At 47.8% G+C, this 15,207-nt stretch overlaps 1 protein-coding gene across 1 annotated transcript; it reads right to left on the bottom strand.

The window, feature by feature from the left end:
- Positions 1 to 4,032: 4,032 nt before the first annotated feature.
- LOC100339874 (olfactory receptor 2T33-like) lies at positions 4,033 to 4,977 on the bottom strand. The gene has a single exon (XM_002723420.5). It carries the CDS (start codon positions 4,975 to 4,977, stop codon positions 4,033 to 4,035), a length of 945 nt encoding a protein of 314 aa, XP_002723466.4.
- Between the last annotated feature and the right edge of the window lie 10,230 nt (positions 4,978 to 15,207).

The following is a 15,207-nucleotide window of genomic DNA, read 5'->3' on the forward strand; positions in this document are numbered from 1 at the left end:
CATTTATTTTATTGATTTGATAGGGAGAGAGCCAGAGAGAGCCAGTCAGACAGAGAGATCTCCCATCTGCTGGTTCACTCCCCCAAATGCCCACAAACAGGCAGGTCTAGGTCAGGCCAGGCCAAAGCTGGGAGTCAGAAACTCAATCCTGCATGTGGGTGGAAGAGACTTCAGTCCTGGAGTCATCTCCTGCTGCCTCCTAAGGTGTGCATTAGCAGGAAGCTGGTCTTGGAAGTAGAGCTAGAACTTGAACCCATCCAAATGCCAAGCCTGTTTGTTGATGTCCAGTAGTATCTCAGTTTGGCTTCAAGTTGCATTTCCATTCTAATTATTTAAAAGTGATTCTGGGCCATATGCATATCATTTCATTTTCTATGAGACTTTTCAAAGTATATACCATTAAAATTTGTGTTTGTATTTTTGGTGTTAAGTTTTCAGAGTTTATTTCTGCATTCTTTAGTAGGTCCTTTCTCAGATACCTGCTTTGAAAACCTTTTTCCCTAGCCCATGACCTATATTGTGATGACCTTTGTGGATTATTACAATGTTTCAAATACTAGTAAAGTGCAATTTAGAGCCTTTTCTTTCGTGGTTTTTGTTTTCTGCTCTCTTTCATAGATTGCTTTACCCCAAGTCATGAAGATCCTGTATGTTCTTTTTGGCTTGTTTTTCTGTTTATTTTCTGAAAGATAGAGTATAACTTTTGGATTAGGGGCAGAACTCATCTCAAAAATTCATTGTCATGTATTTTATTAAGTAGAAGTCAAAGTGTTAGGTAGGAAGTCAGTTATGAGCTTATGTGTGTGTGACATAAAGGCCTAAAGAGAAGACATCTATGTCCAGCATATGCTGCATCTCAAAGTCATCCTGACAATGTTTCAGGTGCAGCCCGGTCTTCGAATCCTGCCCTGCCCCCTTCTACCTGATAAGCTGCCAGGTGGAGGTCCCCGCCCCTTCTGCCTGACAAATCTTCCACAATCTCCCAGATGCAGCCCAGTATCTGCATTTCAAACACCCTGCTCCAGATCCCCATTCTCTAGGGGGTCCTGCTCACCCTTCCTCTGAACCCAGGATGGCACCAGCTAGGTTTCCTCCTGTCTCATACCTTCAAGGGAAAACTCAGATAGGAGTTTCTTAATATTTACAGCCATAAAATCCTTTGTTTCAGGAGGAGATGTGTGAAGACAAAGACCCATCTCCTTAAAAACCCCCCCCGGCCTCAACCGGACTGCGCGTTCAGCCCTCTGCCTCTCTGCTGAGCCGCCCGCCTGGTCTGGCCAGGTGTAATCTCTCCACTCAACCATGTAACCTCCACCCTCCCCCCCCACCCAGTCTCTCCCCATCCATCCTTACGGATGTCCCTTCCCTAATAAACCTTGCTATTTTACCTCCCACTACTCTCTGTCTCACACATGAATTCTTTCTTGTGCGAAGACAAGAACCCTGCAATTTCTCCAGTATCAAAAGTATAAATTTGTTGAAAAACTAATTATCCTCTTGAAATTTCTTGATGTGTATGTAAAATAATTCTTCCAGTGGTCATGCTAACTTTTGGGAAAAGTGGTGTACAGAAATTAAGATCAGCTGTGTTCAGCCTGAGACTGAGAGTGATACTGCTGAAACTCTTTCTCAATGTACGTATTCATTAAGTTTCTACCAGCTGCTTTTTTTTAATTTCCAGAATTGGGATCACATGCAACTTACAAGACATAACTCCTGAGTGTTTTAGGTATTTAGGGGTCCAAGTGTAAGCAGAGATTTTCAAACTATGTGTGCTTATTTTTCACTGTTAATGTATGGAGACATAAATGACTCGGGGAATGTTGTTTTCTTCTTGAAGCATCACTGGAGGCACCCAGATGGCTCAATGCAGATGATGCAGTTCGGGGTCTGCTGTGGAGTGGGGCCCAGTGAGCCTGCCCTGGATGCTCCCTTGCTGTGAAGCCTGGGTAAGTGAGTGATCATGGCCCAGGGGGTGGGGCCTGGGTGCGAGCAACTCAGCTCCACTGCCAGCTGCCAGCACTGACGGATAGATGAGCCTTTCTGCTCTGACGTTCGTGGTTCCTCCTCCACCCCTTGGTGGAAGATTTTGGCCCCAGGCTCAAGGCCAAAAGAGCCGCAGCCAAACTGCCTGGGGAGCAGGGTTGTTTCTGCATTGGAAGTTGACAGCAGTTAGTCTATCCACCTCTGCTGGGGTCTGCACCCTCAGAACAGCCTGCCCACATCTTGGACTCCACTGAGGTTTCACTGTCCCCTACCCAACTTTTGAGGTTCCCACAAACAGAATTGGCTGTGTACGTGCAGGATTCTTGTTCATGTGTGGACAGCAGTGGCTGACTTCCTTATTCTGCCGTCTTGCCGACATCACCTGCCTTTATTTTAGATTATAGCTAATGAGAGATTTTCTTATTTTTCCTTGGAAGAGTCCCTGAATGCAGTTCTCAAAAATTCAAAGAATATACACACAGGAAACCACATTCTGCAGAGGACACAGACATTGTTTAACATGGAGCAGAGTGTGGGTGCTTGATGATGCAGTCGGGGTCTGCCGTGGAGTGGAGTGTTTGGCCAGATGGTTCAGACACTAGTTGGGATGCTGAAAATCTTTATGAAGTGTCTGGGTTCGAGTCCTGACTCCACTCCCCATTCCAGTTTCCTGCTAACAAGCACCCTGGAAGGCAGCAGATAATTGCTTATGTGGGTGGACCTCTGACACCAACAGGTTGAAGGACCTGGCTCCTGCTTTCAGCCCTGGTCCACTCTTGACCATTGTGGGCATTTGGAGAATGAACCAGTGGATGGAAGCTCTATCTGTATTTCTTTTTTTTTAAAGCAGTAAGCATGCTAGCCACGTATGATGAAGAGAGTACACCTGACAGACCAGGCAGACCTCTTGGTAAAGAACCAAGAGCCCAGTCTGCATTCACTGCAGTTTCCATGGCTGGGGCAGGGTCTTCTAGTTCTGCTCCTGTGGAGTTCAGGTATGAGTAATTAATTCAAACCCTAAGTTAGCTTAGATTAAGTACATTTGGAGTGAAGACTTAATAGTGTGCAGTATGTTAAGATTAAGTGATATAAAATATGGGGCAACATATTAAAGTCAAGCTAAATCTTGGTCTCAGGAGCTTTTAGGACCTGTTGGGAGAACCACCGTTCCTCCATGACAGGCTTTATTTTAAGCCAGAAAAAGACAGGCCTAAGAGTATGGGAGTGAAACTATTCCTGGAATTTAGATTCTTCTGCATTCCTGTGTGACACCTAGCCCCTGAGTTGCTCAAATGCACCAATGAAATGCATAGATAATAAGGAACTCACCTACCTGTGTAGTGACCTATGTACTTGTTTACTCGAGTGCATAAAAATGCTGGGAGGGAGAGGGATGGGGCTTTTCACCTCAGCTCTGTGCTACGTTGTTTGTGCTGGTAAGAAGCTGGTAATAAATCCTCTTGCTGTTGCATCAGTCTGCCATTTGTGAGTTGTTTTGAGGAGGGTCTCATACCGGACACAACAATCCCTGTACCTCTCTGTAGAATCCCTCTGGGTGCAGGGCTTACTGGATATGGAATCCCTCCCAGAACTTCATAATAGCCCCCTTGGTGAAGGATAGATGAGATTCCTCGAAGCTTCCCTCAGAGAGAGGGCTGGGATCCACCCAACCAGCTACTGAACAAAGACAAGGCTTTTGATCCATGAATTCTGACATGTTTCTACATTTTTCATCATTCTACCACACAGAAATTTTTATTTTTTTTCTTTGGCCCCTTCATACAGACATAGGTTCATGTCTACCTGGCTACCACTGATCTATCTGTATTTTTTCTCTTTTTTTTCTGACTCTCTCTCTGTCTCTCAAACAAATAAATAAAAATAAATGCTCAGACATTAAATTTCTCTATACAATTGACTCAGTTCTTAGCAACTTTTCATGCTGATTCATAAGCTTTACTTTCGCCTAATTCATTATTAAAATAGAGAAAATGTCACATTTAAAATGTTCAGTTCAGGCAGTTAAGCTCATCTTAAACAATGGGCCTAAGTGTGCTGGCATTTTGGAGTTACGGATATCGCAAACCATCTCTCCAGGGCGCCCTTGACCTCGCTGTTCCTCAGGCTGTAGATGAGGGGGTTCAGCATGGGTGTGAAGATGGTGTAGAAGGCCGACACAGCCTTGTCATGGCTGGCTGACCTGGAGGACCTGGGTCTCATGTAGACAAACATGGCGGCTCCATAGAAGAGGCCCACCACAGTCAGGTGGGAAGAGCAGGTGGCCAAGGCCTTCTTGCAGGCTTCTGTGGAGCGCATGTGGAGAACAGCAGCCAGGATGAGGCTGTAGGAGATCAGGATGAGGGAGAAGGGGACCAGGAGCATCAACACGCAGCAGATGTACATGGCATACTCAAAGACAGACGAGCGGGCACAGGCCAGGCGCATCAGTTCGGGAGCCTCGCAGAAGAAGTGGTTGATCTCACGTGACCTGCAAAACGGGAAGCTCAGGGTGACGGCAGCCTGCAGGAGGCCGTCAGCAGCCCCCAGGATCCACGACCCCACGGTCACTTGCAGACATAAGCGCCAGCTCATGAGAACCAGGTAGCGCAGTGGGTGGCAAATTGCCACATAGCGGTCGTAGGACATGGCCGCCAGGAGGAAGCTCTCCCCGCCGGCCAGGGTCAGGAAGAAGAAAATCTGCGACCCACACCCCGTGCGGGAGATGGACTTCCTTCCGGTCAAGTAGTCGGCAGCCATTTTGGGCACCGTGGTGGAAACCAGCATGACGTCCATGAGGGAGAGCTGGCTCAGGAGGAAGTACATGGGCGTGTGGAGCCGGCGGTCCCGGGCAATCAGGAGCAGCATGAGTGCATTGCCCACCACGGAGGCAGTGGCTACTGCCAGCACCACTGTGAAGAGAAAGCGGTGGAGTCTTGTGTGGTTGAAGAACCCCAGGAGAATGAAGTCTGAGGTGGCGTTTCTCTTCTCCATGATGTCTGCAAATGGGAGGAGCAGAGAGGCAGGGTCACTGTCTGGACGCACTGACTGTGCTTACATAACTGCTGGACTTGCACTGGCCGTGGACTGCAAGGCCCGGGGGCTTCCCACCCACTCGCCACCATCTGGCCTTGCACGTACAAGAGGCCTTCAAAAAGTTCGTGGAAACACATATTCTGGTGAAAAATGCATGGATATCAAAAGTTTTTGCACCAAAATAAGCTTAGTTTTAAATTCCGTTTTTCCAGAACTTTGTGAATACCCTTCTAACTCAGTTTTATAATGTTTTAACAGATGTCGAGAATGTACTCCACTCTGTCCAGGATTAAATAATGGCCGAGGATCACGTTTGCCATTTTTATATTGCTTGTACTGCTATTATTGAGTTTTTACTATGCTTAAACCAAAATTAACCAGCTGAGAAAAAAAAGTCACTTGGAAAAATGCTGCTTATATTTGTTTGAGTCACAGATGATTTGTCTTCAGTGTTTGGAAACTTAAATTAGGGTCCTCAGAAAAATAAACAAGAGAAGTTACTTGTTTTCATGTGAATCAGAATGCTCACAGAATGAAATATATGCATGTAAATAAAAGAGCATCTTCCTTTAAGCTGTAATAGTTTCCTAAGTAATTGATGAAAATTCTCTGATCGCTCACTAACCGGCTCTTTAACCAGATCGTTAAGACGCAGACATTCTTGTCTGATGCTTCCTGCTCTGAACCCTTCAGCACCTGGCCCACACTTCACAGAAGAAGCAGGATTTCTTCCCAAGCCTACAGGGGTTTGTAGAGAAATGCTGCGCAGTCTCGTGCCAAAGTGCAGCACCACGGAGACCTGGAAGCCTGGCAGCAGAGCAGGGGAGCACGGGGCTGTCTGCCGGTGGCAGGAGGGAGATGGTGAGGAGTGCGGGACACAGCTCCAGGGAGCACTGTTGTTACTCACAGAGGAAGAGCAGATTCAGAAAGAAAAACAAGTGCATTTAAAAAGAAATACCTAAATTGATACTAGGCCTATACTTTAAAAAGATCTCAGTATTTCATCAACTATTCATGTGTTTAAGGATATGCAAAGTTACTGAGCCCACAAAGATGAGCACAGTTCCATTGGCTCACAGCTTGCAGGCTGTAATACATTGAGCATAAGAAAAGCATTTCTGAAGTTTATAATTTTCTTAAGTTATTAATTTACTTATTTTGAGAAACAGAGATAGATGATTGAGAGATGATAGATAGAGGATAGATGACAGACATCTGCTGGTTCAATCCCAATGCCAGCAACAGCTGGGCTGGGCCAGGGCTGAAGCCAGGAGCCCAGAACTCCATCTGGTTCTCCCATGTATGTGGCAGGGACCCAACTACTAGAACCATCACCTGCTGCCTCCCAGGGTGTGCATGAGAAGAAGCTGGACTTGAAGAGGAGGAGGACTCAGTCCCAGCACTGCTCTGCGGAACACGGGTCTCCCAAGCAGCGTCTTAGCTGCCAGGCTAAGTGCTCCCCACCAGCTCTTTATGGTTTTTGAGCTGCGTAGTAAGAACATGACCTGCAAACTTGCAGGAACAGAAGAGCACAGAGCTGCAAAAAGTCAGCTCCTCTCTGAGGCAAACAATGCCCCGAGGCTCTGCATTTGCACAAAGCCAGGACTGTGCTGTCTCTGGCTTGATGCTGTGACTCCCCTGATGCCGGGAGCTCGGGAGCTTGGGGCAGCTGGAGCCCCGCTTCTGCACAGCTGCCTCCCAGCCGGGGGCTGCAGAAGGGCAGTGTCTGTGGCTCAGTGAGTTGCTGTGGGGCAGGTGATATGGCGTTGCAGGTTAAGCCACAGCCTGTGGCACCGGCGTCCCACATGGGTACCCATTCATGTCCCTGCTGCTCCACTTCCAACCCAGCTCTCTATTACTGTGCCTGGGAAAGCAGCAGCAGATGGCCCAAGTGTTTGGGCCCCTGCACCCGTGTGGAAGACCCGGAAGAAGCTCCTGGCTCCTAGCTTCAGGATAATTCAGCCCTGACCATTGTGGCCATTTGGTGCAGGAACCAGCAGATGGAAGATTCTCTCTCTCTCTCTCTCTCTCTCTCTCTGTAACTCTGCCTTTCAAATAAATCAAATAAATCTTTTTAAAAATTGCTGTGTGTGCCACAAGTACATTCAGATGCAAGCAGATCTAACACTCATAACATGGAAAAAGTAAGTTATCAGGAAAAAAATGTGTGGAAAATGCACTTTATGAAAAAGAAAGGCCACACATGGTTTCAAAATAAACTTATCTGTTAATTAACAAAAAACCACCAGTGTCTTTGGGGTGGCTTGCTGAAGTGAAGTGAAGGGAAACAGGCAAAACAGGCCAAGACTTCACCTAATGTTTTGTCCAGTCTTCTTGACTTTCTCAGCCTTCTGTCTAGCCTGCGCAGCCCCTTGTTTTATGTTTTTGGTGCTCACACAAACAGCATTGAAAGCATCTTTCTCTCCTTATTGCCACAGCCGCTGACTCCTTGGCTGTAGCTTCCTTTGCCTCCACCATAACTTGAAGCCACCTTCCCACTCCTTTGATTGCTATAAAAGAACAGGGGACTTGGGAAGACAGGGCTTGGTTAGGAGTCATGGCATTCCAAGTACAGCAGGTTCACAACTGTGCTTTGTGACAGGACTTGCAAAGAACACGGAATGATATTTTCTGAGTACTGCATATGAAATACACATTGTGTGCTAGAAGTCAAACATTAAATCATGGGAAAGCAAAGAATCATGGCTGTCATTCTCTGTGGAATGCAGAACAAGTTGCTTTAAGTTATTTTTTACTTCTTTGTTGATTTGTATGTTTCAAATTATAAATCTTCTAAACAGATTATTCGAAGAGATAAATGTCTTGCACATGGAAGATTTTTTTAATAGTTGCAAAAAATCATTTAGCATATTCTCAGTTTATTTTAATTTCAACTTTTTTTAAGTCTATATCCTATGTTGCCTTTTATTTTTTACATACCACAAGCTTAAAAGTCACAGCACACAATGGCAATTTGATGATTTGCTCTAAGGCTGTTGCAATGAGAAGGTAAGATCTAAAGATTTGAAAAGAATAAATTCTGCATTGCAGATGGTTATAACCTTTTCAGAATTAAATATTCCAAGACTAGAGGTACAAGTGGGACAGGAGAGAGAGAGGGGAGCATCCGACACAATACAGAGAGACACAAGTGTGTCTCCAGCTAACTCTATCACTTTCATTTGGAACTGTGACTCTGTAAAGCAGAAATGTAACTGTTAGGTAGGAAGTCAGATATGAGTGTGTGACATAAAGGCCTAAAGAGAAGACATCTATGCATCTCAAAGTCATCCTGATAACGTTTTTTTTTTTTGGGGGGGGGGAGTCCAGTATCTGCATCCTGCCCTGCCCCCTTCTACCCAATAACCTGCCAGCTGGGGGTCCCCGCCCCTTCTGCCTGATAATCTTCCAGATGCAGTGCAGCATCTGCATTTCAAATACCCTGCTCCAGATCCTGATTCTCCAGGGGGTCTTGCTCACCCTTCTTCTAACTCAGGGTGGTGCCAGCCAGGTTTCCTCCTGTCTGATACCTTCAAGGGAAAACTCAGATAGGAGTTTTAGTATTTACATCCATAAAGTCTTTTGTTTCAGGAGGAGATCTGTGAAGACAAAGACCCATCTCCTTAAAAAAACCGAGCCTCAACTGGACTGTGCCTCTCTGCTGAGCCTCCTGCCTGGCCTGGCCAGGTGTATTCCACTCAACCATGTAACCCCGCTCTCCCCTAATCTGAGCGACTGGGCACTCTCTCTCAGGCTCTGTCTGGAGAGGTGCCCATCCGTTCTTACGGATGTCCCTGCCCTAATAAACCTTGCTATTTTACTTTCCACTACTCTCTGTCTCATGCCTGAATTCTTTCTTGCGCGAAGACAAGAACCCTGCCATTCACTGGTAACATAGGTAACATAACAAACAACTGACTCTGTTCTCTTACACTGATAAAACCCTGTGTGTAATATGTAATAAATTAGACTTTTCAGGGTGCTGGAGCAATCAAATAATTGTATACAAAAATCAATTTAAATTTACTACTTAATTTTTCTTTCATGTAATGCAGCTTGATCATCTTGCTAAAATTCATTCAAGTCTATTTTAAATGAAGTGTTTGGGGCATTATGGATAAACAGCTGCACTCATGCTTTTAGAGAAATATTTATTCCTTAACTAAAAGGCTGTGTAATAAATTCATGAGAATGTGGATGCTGCTGTATTCTGATATTCATTAAGATGCCTGCAAATGAGAGGAAAAGTTAAAACCATATAGACACTTTTTAGAAACAGTTTAGAGTATATGTATGGGCATGTACACACACACACACACATACACACACACGCTGTTTTCCCAGAAGTGGGAGAAACTGCCCTCTTCCAGGAATAGGAGATGGACAGCTGTCCACCTAGATGTGCATCCTTCAGAGAGAGAAAGGGAGACACTTGTGTTGTTCATGGAGCAGCACATCTGACCCTAACTGCTTTCTGATCACACCCACCTGTGAGCAGCCCAGGTCGGTGAGCCATGGATTCCCCTGGCGTCTTCCCACAGGGTGGCTGCGGTTCACACTGCTCATGCCCTTGGCCTCAGGCCTTATTTAAAATCCTCTCTGGCTGCTCCTAACTCCCTGCACCTCCAGAACGACTTCCCTGGAGCAAAGCCACTTTAAAAGGCAAACAGCATTGTCAGGGGATCAGGTATTTAATTGTTGTCTAGCAGAAACTAATGTGGTGAGCTGATTTAGCTCCCAGATTGTGTGGGAAGCAGAAGAGGCCCGCCAGGTGAGAATGGCAGAGCAAGGGGCAGGCAAGTGCAGACCTGGACCCTCCGTGGGTGTCACCAGATTGCCTGAAATAGACACTGCTCAACTTCTTAAGTGTCGTGATGACACGGATAGGTTTTACCTGTCAATCATTTCCAGGTGCGAGTGAGAACACCGGGCATTTTAGAACTTGCATGCGCTTGACTTGATTTTCGAAACAGCCCTTGTACGTGTCAGTGTCTCCATCTTATAGCAATGCAAGCAGGTCCGTGGTGCTCAGAACCAGCACCATAGAAGAATCCAGTGCTCAGATCACTTTAGTTTTCTGGTTCTCAAACTTCAGGGGAACACCAGGAACCCTTTGAAGCCTTGTTCTTTGCATGCTGAGAAACATCACCTTAAATGAACTAGCTAGGGGCTGGTGCTGTGGTGTAGTAGGCTAAGATTGCCTGGGGTGCTGGCCTGCCTTATGGGTGCCAGTTCTAGTCCTGGCTGCTCCTCTTCTGATCCAGCTCTCTGCTGTGGCCTGGAAAAGCAGTAGAAGATGGCCCAAGCACTTGGGCCCCTGCGCCCGCATGGGAGACCCAGAAGAAGTTCCTGGCTCTTGGCTTTGGATTGGCCCATCTCTGGTCATTGCAGCCATTTGGGGAGTGAACTAGCAGATGAAAGGCCTGTAGAAGGCATGTCTCTCCCCGCTCTCTATCTGTAGCTCTACGTCTCAAATAAGCAAATAAAATCTTTTTGTAAAAAATGAACTACCTAAAAGTGAACTTTGAGTGAATCCTGAGCTGCTTTTCAATGCTTTGATAATCAAGTCTCAAATCTGTGTGATTAGTTTTCCTTCCGTTTTGCTTTGCTTTTAATCTTGCTTCCATCCCTTACCCATTCCGTGACCCAGAATAGCCATTCTAAATGAGTCTCATGTCTCTTCCTGAGCCCCCTGTCCCACCGTGGAGCTAATCACAGCTGAGCAGCTGGTGGAAGGAAGGAGGTATTTATTTTCTAAAGCTCAGAGTCAGAAACCAGACAGCTGTCTCCGAGTTCCTAGGTTTCCTGAGGAGCGAGGGGTTGTGCATGTGGAAAGTGGCGTGGATGGGCACGTGCTCCGCTCCTGTGTGGGGCTCTGGTTGCTCTGCTGTGTGTGGGGCCCTCCTGTGACTGGTTAGTGACATTGACATTGCATTCATTTGGGAATTTCAGCAATGGCAAATAGGCTTTGGTTTCCTTGGGGGCTACCTGTAGGCTGCTGTCTTTTGTTTTCAGGGCCTGGGATTCCTGTGGAAAGAAAAAAAAATCCTTAATCCAGGAGCTAACATGGAGCTGTTAGCTGTGGAGGAGACAGCTGACCTCATGAGCCCTGTGGTGGGGACACTGTGGGCTGCTGGGTCAGGAAGCTGACTTGCAATCACCCAAGCAGGACAAAGAAACCCCAAGGCAAGGGAAGGAGTCTGAGAGACCAGAGCCTGCTGGTATCCAGATCAGATATACAGATTTACAAACTGATAGAAACCTCGGTCTACAGGGATCATTAGGCAGATTTTTTACGCCCCTAAGTGTGTGAGAGGAGCTTCCTAGGGAGGGAGATTTACAGTGTTGAACCCCCGTTGAGGTATGGCAGGAGCCGAAGAGGATCATGTGGTCAGCCCAGAAGCACTGAGATAGGGAACACAGTCTCCCGACTTCCATGTGGAATGGGAGGCAGTAGCAAGAGAAGCTGGTGTCTCGTCCAGTGCCTGCAGACGCCATGCTTAGTCTGTCAGCAATTAATATTAATTCATTAACCATTCATGTCAAACTTTAGGGCTTCAAGGAATCTCGGGAGGGAAACTCCGTCCAACCACAGCACTGAGCACCATGAGTCATGGGGGACATGCAAATCACAGCCATCACAAGATCTCACAAGCGTCAGGGATGCCACTGTGCGAAGAAGAGACAGAGCAAGTGCTGGTGAGGTCTGGGACCTCAGGTAGAAATGTAAAAGTGGATGGAAGGACTGCATGTGGAGTAACAGGCTACTGCAGTGTTCATGCCCATATCAGAGTGCTGGTTCAAGTGCAGCTTCCTGCTTATTCACCATGGGAAGGCAATGGAAGATAGCCTGGGAGCTTGGCCCCTACCACCTATGTGGGAGACCAGAATGGAGCTTCAGGCTCCTGGCTTTGGCCTGACCCAGACTTGACTGTTGCAGGCTTTTGGAAAGTGAACCAGCAGATGGAAGTTTCTCTCTCTCTCTCTCTCTCTCTCTCTCTCTCTCTCTCATTACCTATCAAAAAAAGACCCAAAGAAAGAAATGCAAAATGATAAAGCCACTGTGAAAAATAGTGTGCAACTAGTTCAAAAAGTTAAAAATTCAATGACCTTCTGAGCTAGTCACTGTACTTCTTGGTTGAAAGTAGAGTCTCAGAACGATATTTCCCTTTTGTCCTGGATTTCTTCTATTTTTAAAAGAAATTTATTGGCTGGCGCCCCGGCTCACTAGGCTAATCCTCTGCCTTGCGGCGCCAGCACACCGGGTTCTAGTCCCGGTCGGGGCGCTGGATTCTGTCCCGGATGCCCCTCTTCCAGGCCAGCCCTCTGCTGTGGCCAGGGAGTGCAGTGGAGGATGGCCCAAGTACTTGGGCCCTGCACCCCATGGGAGACCAGGATAAGTACCTGGCTCCTGCTATTGGATCAGTGCGGTGCACCAGCCACAGCGCGCCGGCCATGGCGGAAATTGCAGGGTGAACCAACGGCAAAGGAAGACCTTTCTCTCTGTCTCTCTCTCTCTCACTGTCCACTCTGCCTGTCAAAAAAAAAAAAAGAAATTTATTAATATATTAGATTCTCAGGGTCACATAAAATGCGGGATAATTACTACAACACAGTTCTCACCAATTCTCTTGTTAAAATGCTATTAATACAGACAGAATACATTCCATACAGTCCATAGGTGCAATTCCAAGAATATAATGATACTTCCCTCATCATCTCTCCCTCTCCTTCTCTCTTCTTTTTTCTTTCTTTCCTTCCCTCCTTCCCTCCTTCCCTCCTTCCCTCCTTCCCTCCTTCCTTCCTTTCTTCTCAGAAAGCCTCTTCACCATGGTTAACCCAACTGTGGTTATTCCTTACGGAGTGGGCTTATGGAGATGCCACAGCAGCAACTCACTCACCCTCGGGCTCCTCATAGTTGAGACTCTGGAAACCCCTTTCCTGCCCCCAGCACCCCCCTTCCTGACCACAACTCCCACTGCTATGGCTGAGTCTCAGCCTCTGGGCAGGGGCTCCGACTTCACACCAGTTTCAGCAGCACAGACAGTTCTCCTGGGAATTCATGTCCCTGTGTGGATGAGGATGAGGATGGTGCAGCACAGAGTGGAGTGAGGAGAGGCTCAGGAGGAGTGGACCCTACAGAGGGTAGCTGTGGGCAGAGCAAGTCCCTCCATGCTCACCCACGGAAGCAAGGCCAAGGGTGAGGCCTGGAGGGAGGGCGGCTGGATGCTCAGTCCAAGAGAATTTGAATTCTGGATGCACTTTCCTTCTTTTTTTTTTTTTAAAGAATGTATTCATTTATTTGAGAGGTAGATTTTCAGACAGAGAGAAGGAAAGGTAGAGAGAAAGGCCTTCCATCCTCTGGTTCACTCCCCAAATGGTCCCAGTGGCCGGAACTGAGCTGATCTGAAACCAGGAACCAGAAGCTTCTCCCGAGTTTCCCACGAAGGTGCAGGGGCCCAAGCACTTAGGACATCCTTCGCTGGTTTCCCAGGCCATTGCTGAGAGCTGGATTGGAAGAGGAGCAGCTGGGACTAGAGCCAGTGCCCATATGGGATGCTGGAGCCACAGGTGGAGGATTAACCTACTGCACCATGGTGCAAGCCCCTGAAAGGTAGAATTACAGAGAGGCAGAGGCAAAGAGGGAGAGAGAGGAGAGATCTTCCATCTGCTGGTTTACTTCCCAGATGGTAGAAATGGTTGGAGCTGAGCCCATCCAAAGCCAGGAGCTTGGAGTTTCCTCCAGGTCTCCCACACAGATGCAGGGGCCCAAGCACTGGGGCCATGTTCCGCAACTTTCCTAGGACATTGCGGAGAGCTGGATCAGAAGTGGAGCAGCTGGGACTTGAACCCATGCCCATATGGGATGCCGGCACTGCAGACAGCAGCTTTACCCACTACACCACAGCACCAGCCCCTGCATTTTCTTCTCCCGGTTGATTCTAAGGACTGTGAAAGTGGGCTGGTGTTTAGGGGGGCGTGGGGGAGGCCTGGATTACTATTTTTAGTGACTGTGACCTGGCAGAGAGCCTGTGTCGGGGTTTGGGGTTCCCTGAGGTGAGTTTCACTTCCTGTGTGGGGCAGGGCTACTGCCAGGCTGAGGTGGCCTTCACTGAGCTGGAGTCTTCCAGGTAGATGCAGGGACAGCACTGCCGAGGGTGCCAGTAGAAGACAACAGTGGCCATGAGACCTCTGCCTGTGCATAGCTCCTCCAATCCCACGTGTCAAGCAGCAGAGCTCCTTTGGCCAGTTTTGTCCTGTGTGGCATTGTGTCTTAATCGGCACTGATATTACCGAGAACATGTTACAAGACCCTAGGGCACAAGCCACGATCCAGAAGACAGACTTGTATGTGTCACTGGATATCCTTTCGATGGCTGTGTGAGATGGTTCGACTTCATGGAGCCTGCTGATCCCTGCCTGGGAAGAAGACACTGTGCTGTCTCCCTTAGTTCCTACAGTGCCCTGAAGCCCCTGTTGTAAAGACGTGAAGTCTCCAGTCTCCCTGCCTGCATTGCTTCCCTGTCCACGGTGCGCCAATCTGGAGTGGGAGCGTGCTGGATGGCACCACATATTGCAACCAGCTGATCCCTGTTTTCATGGGTCCCCGTTTGCCCTAGTACAAATGGGAGAAAGCACTTCTGTCATAACAACATTTATTTAGTCGCCATTCCCAGTAATTCCTCTGCAAACCCGGCAGAGAGGGGTCAGGAAATTATCCATGGTTCCAGCTCCACTTCGCTCAGTTGAGCACTTGGACACACACTTTCTGCATCTGTAACCCTGAGTCCCTGACAGACGAAGCCCCGCAAGCACTGCGGTCACGTGCTCAGGCGGTAGCCGTGTCCTCTCTTCATCTCACTCTGAGCAGCAGCCAAATGCAGCAGAGGAGCTGGGGTGCTGACCCATCCAAGTCTAGGACTGCGCTGATCTGCAGCCCAGCAGGGCAGGTGGAAAGGCTGAGGCGTGGGTCCCCATGGACTTGGACATTGGGGATCAATTAGCGGAGAGGGAGGAATGTGTCGAGGTGATGGGGTGAGGCCCTGCACGTAAAGCACAGCACCTCACGCCCCCGGGCTCCACGCAGGACCTGAGCAAGCTGCGTGAGAAACATCTGTCTGTTTTCTAGGAGCAAGGTGGAAGGAGAGGGAGATGGGTTCACTCAGCATGGCACACGCGGAAGAGGAA

Source organism: Oryctolagus cuniculus, chromosome 6, assembly GCF_051225735.1.
Source record: "Oryctolagus cuniculus isolate XC-2025 breed Fujian yellow rabbit chromosome 6, ASM5122573v1, whole genome shotgun sequence".
Classification (NCBI taxonomy): domain Eukaryota; kingdom Metazoa; phylum Chordata; class Mammalia; order Lagomorpha; family Leporidae; genus Oryctolagus; species Oryctolagus cuniculus.

What these genes read in the sequence shown, in the direction of transcription:
- LOC100339874 (XM_002723420.5), bottom strand. Translation starts at nt 4,977, where the DNA reads ATGGAGAAGAGAAACGCCACCTCAGACTTCATTCTCCTGGGGTTCTTC.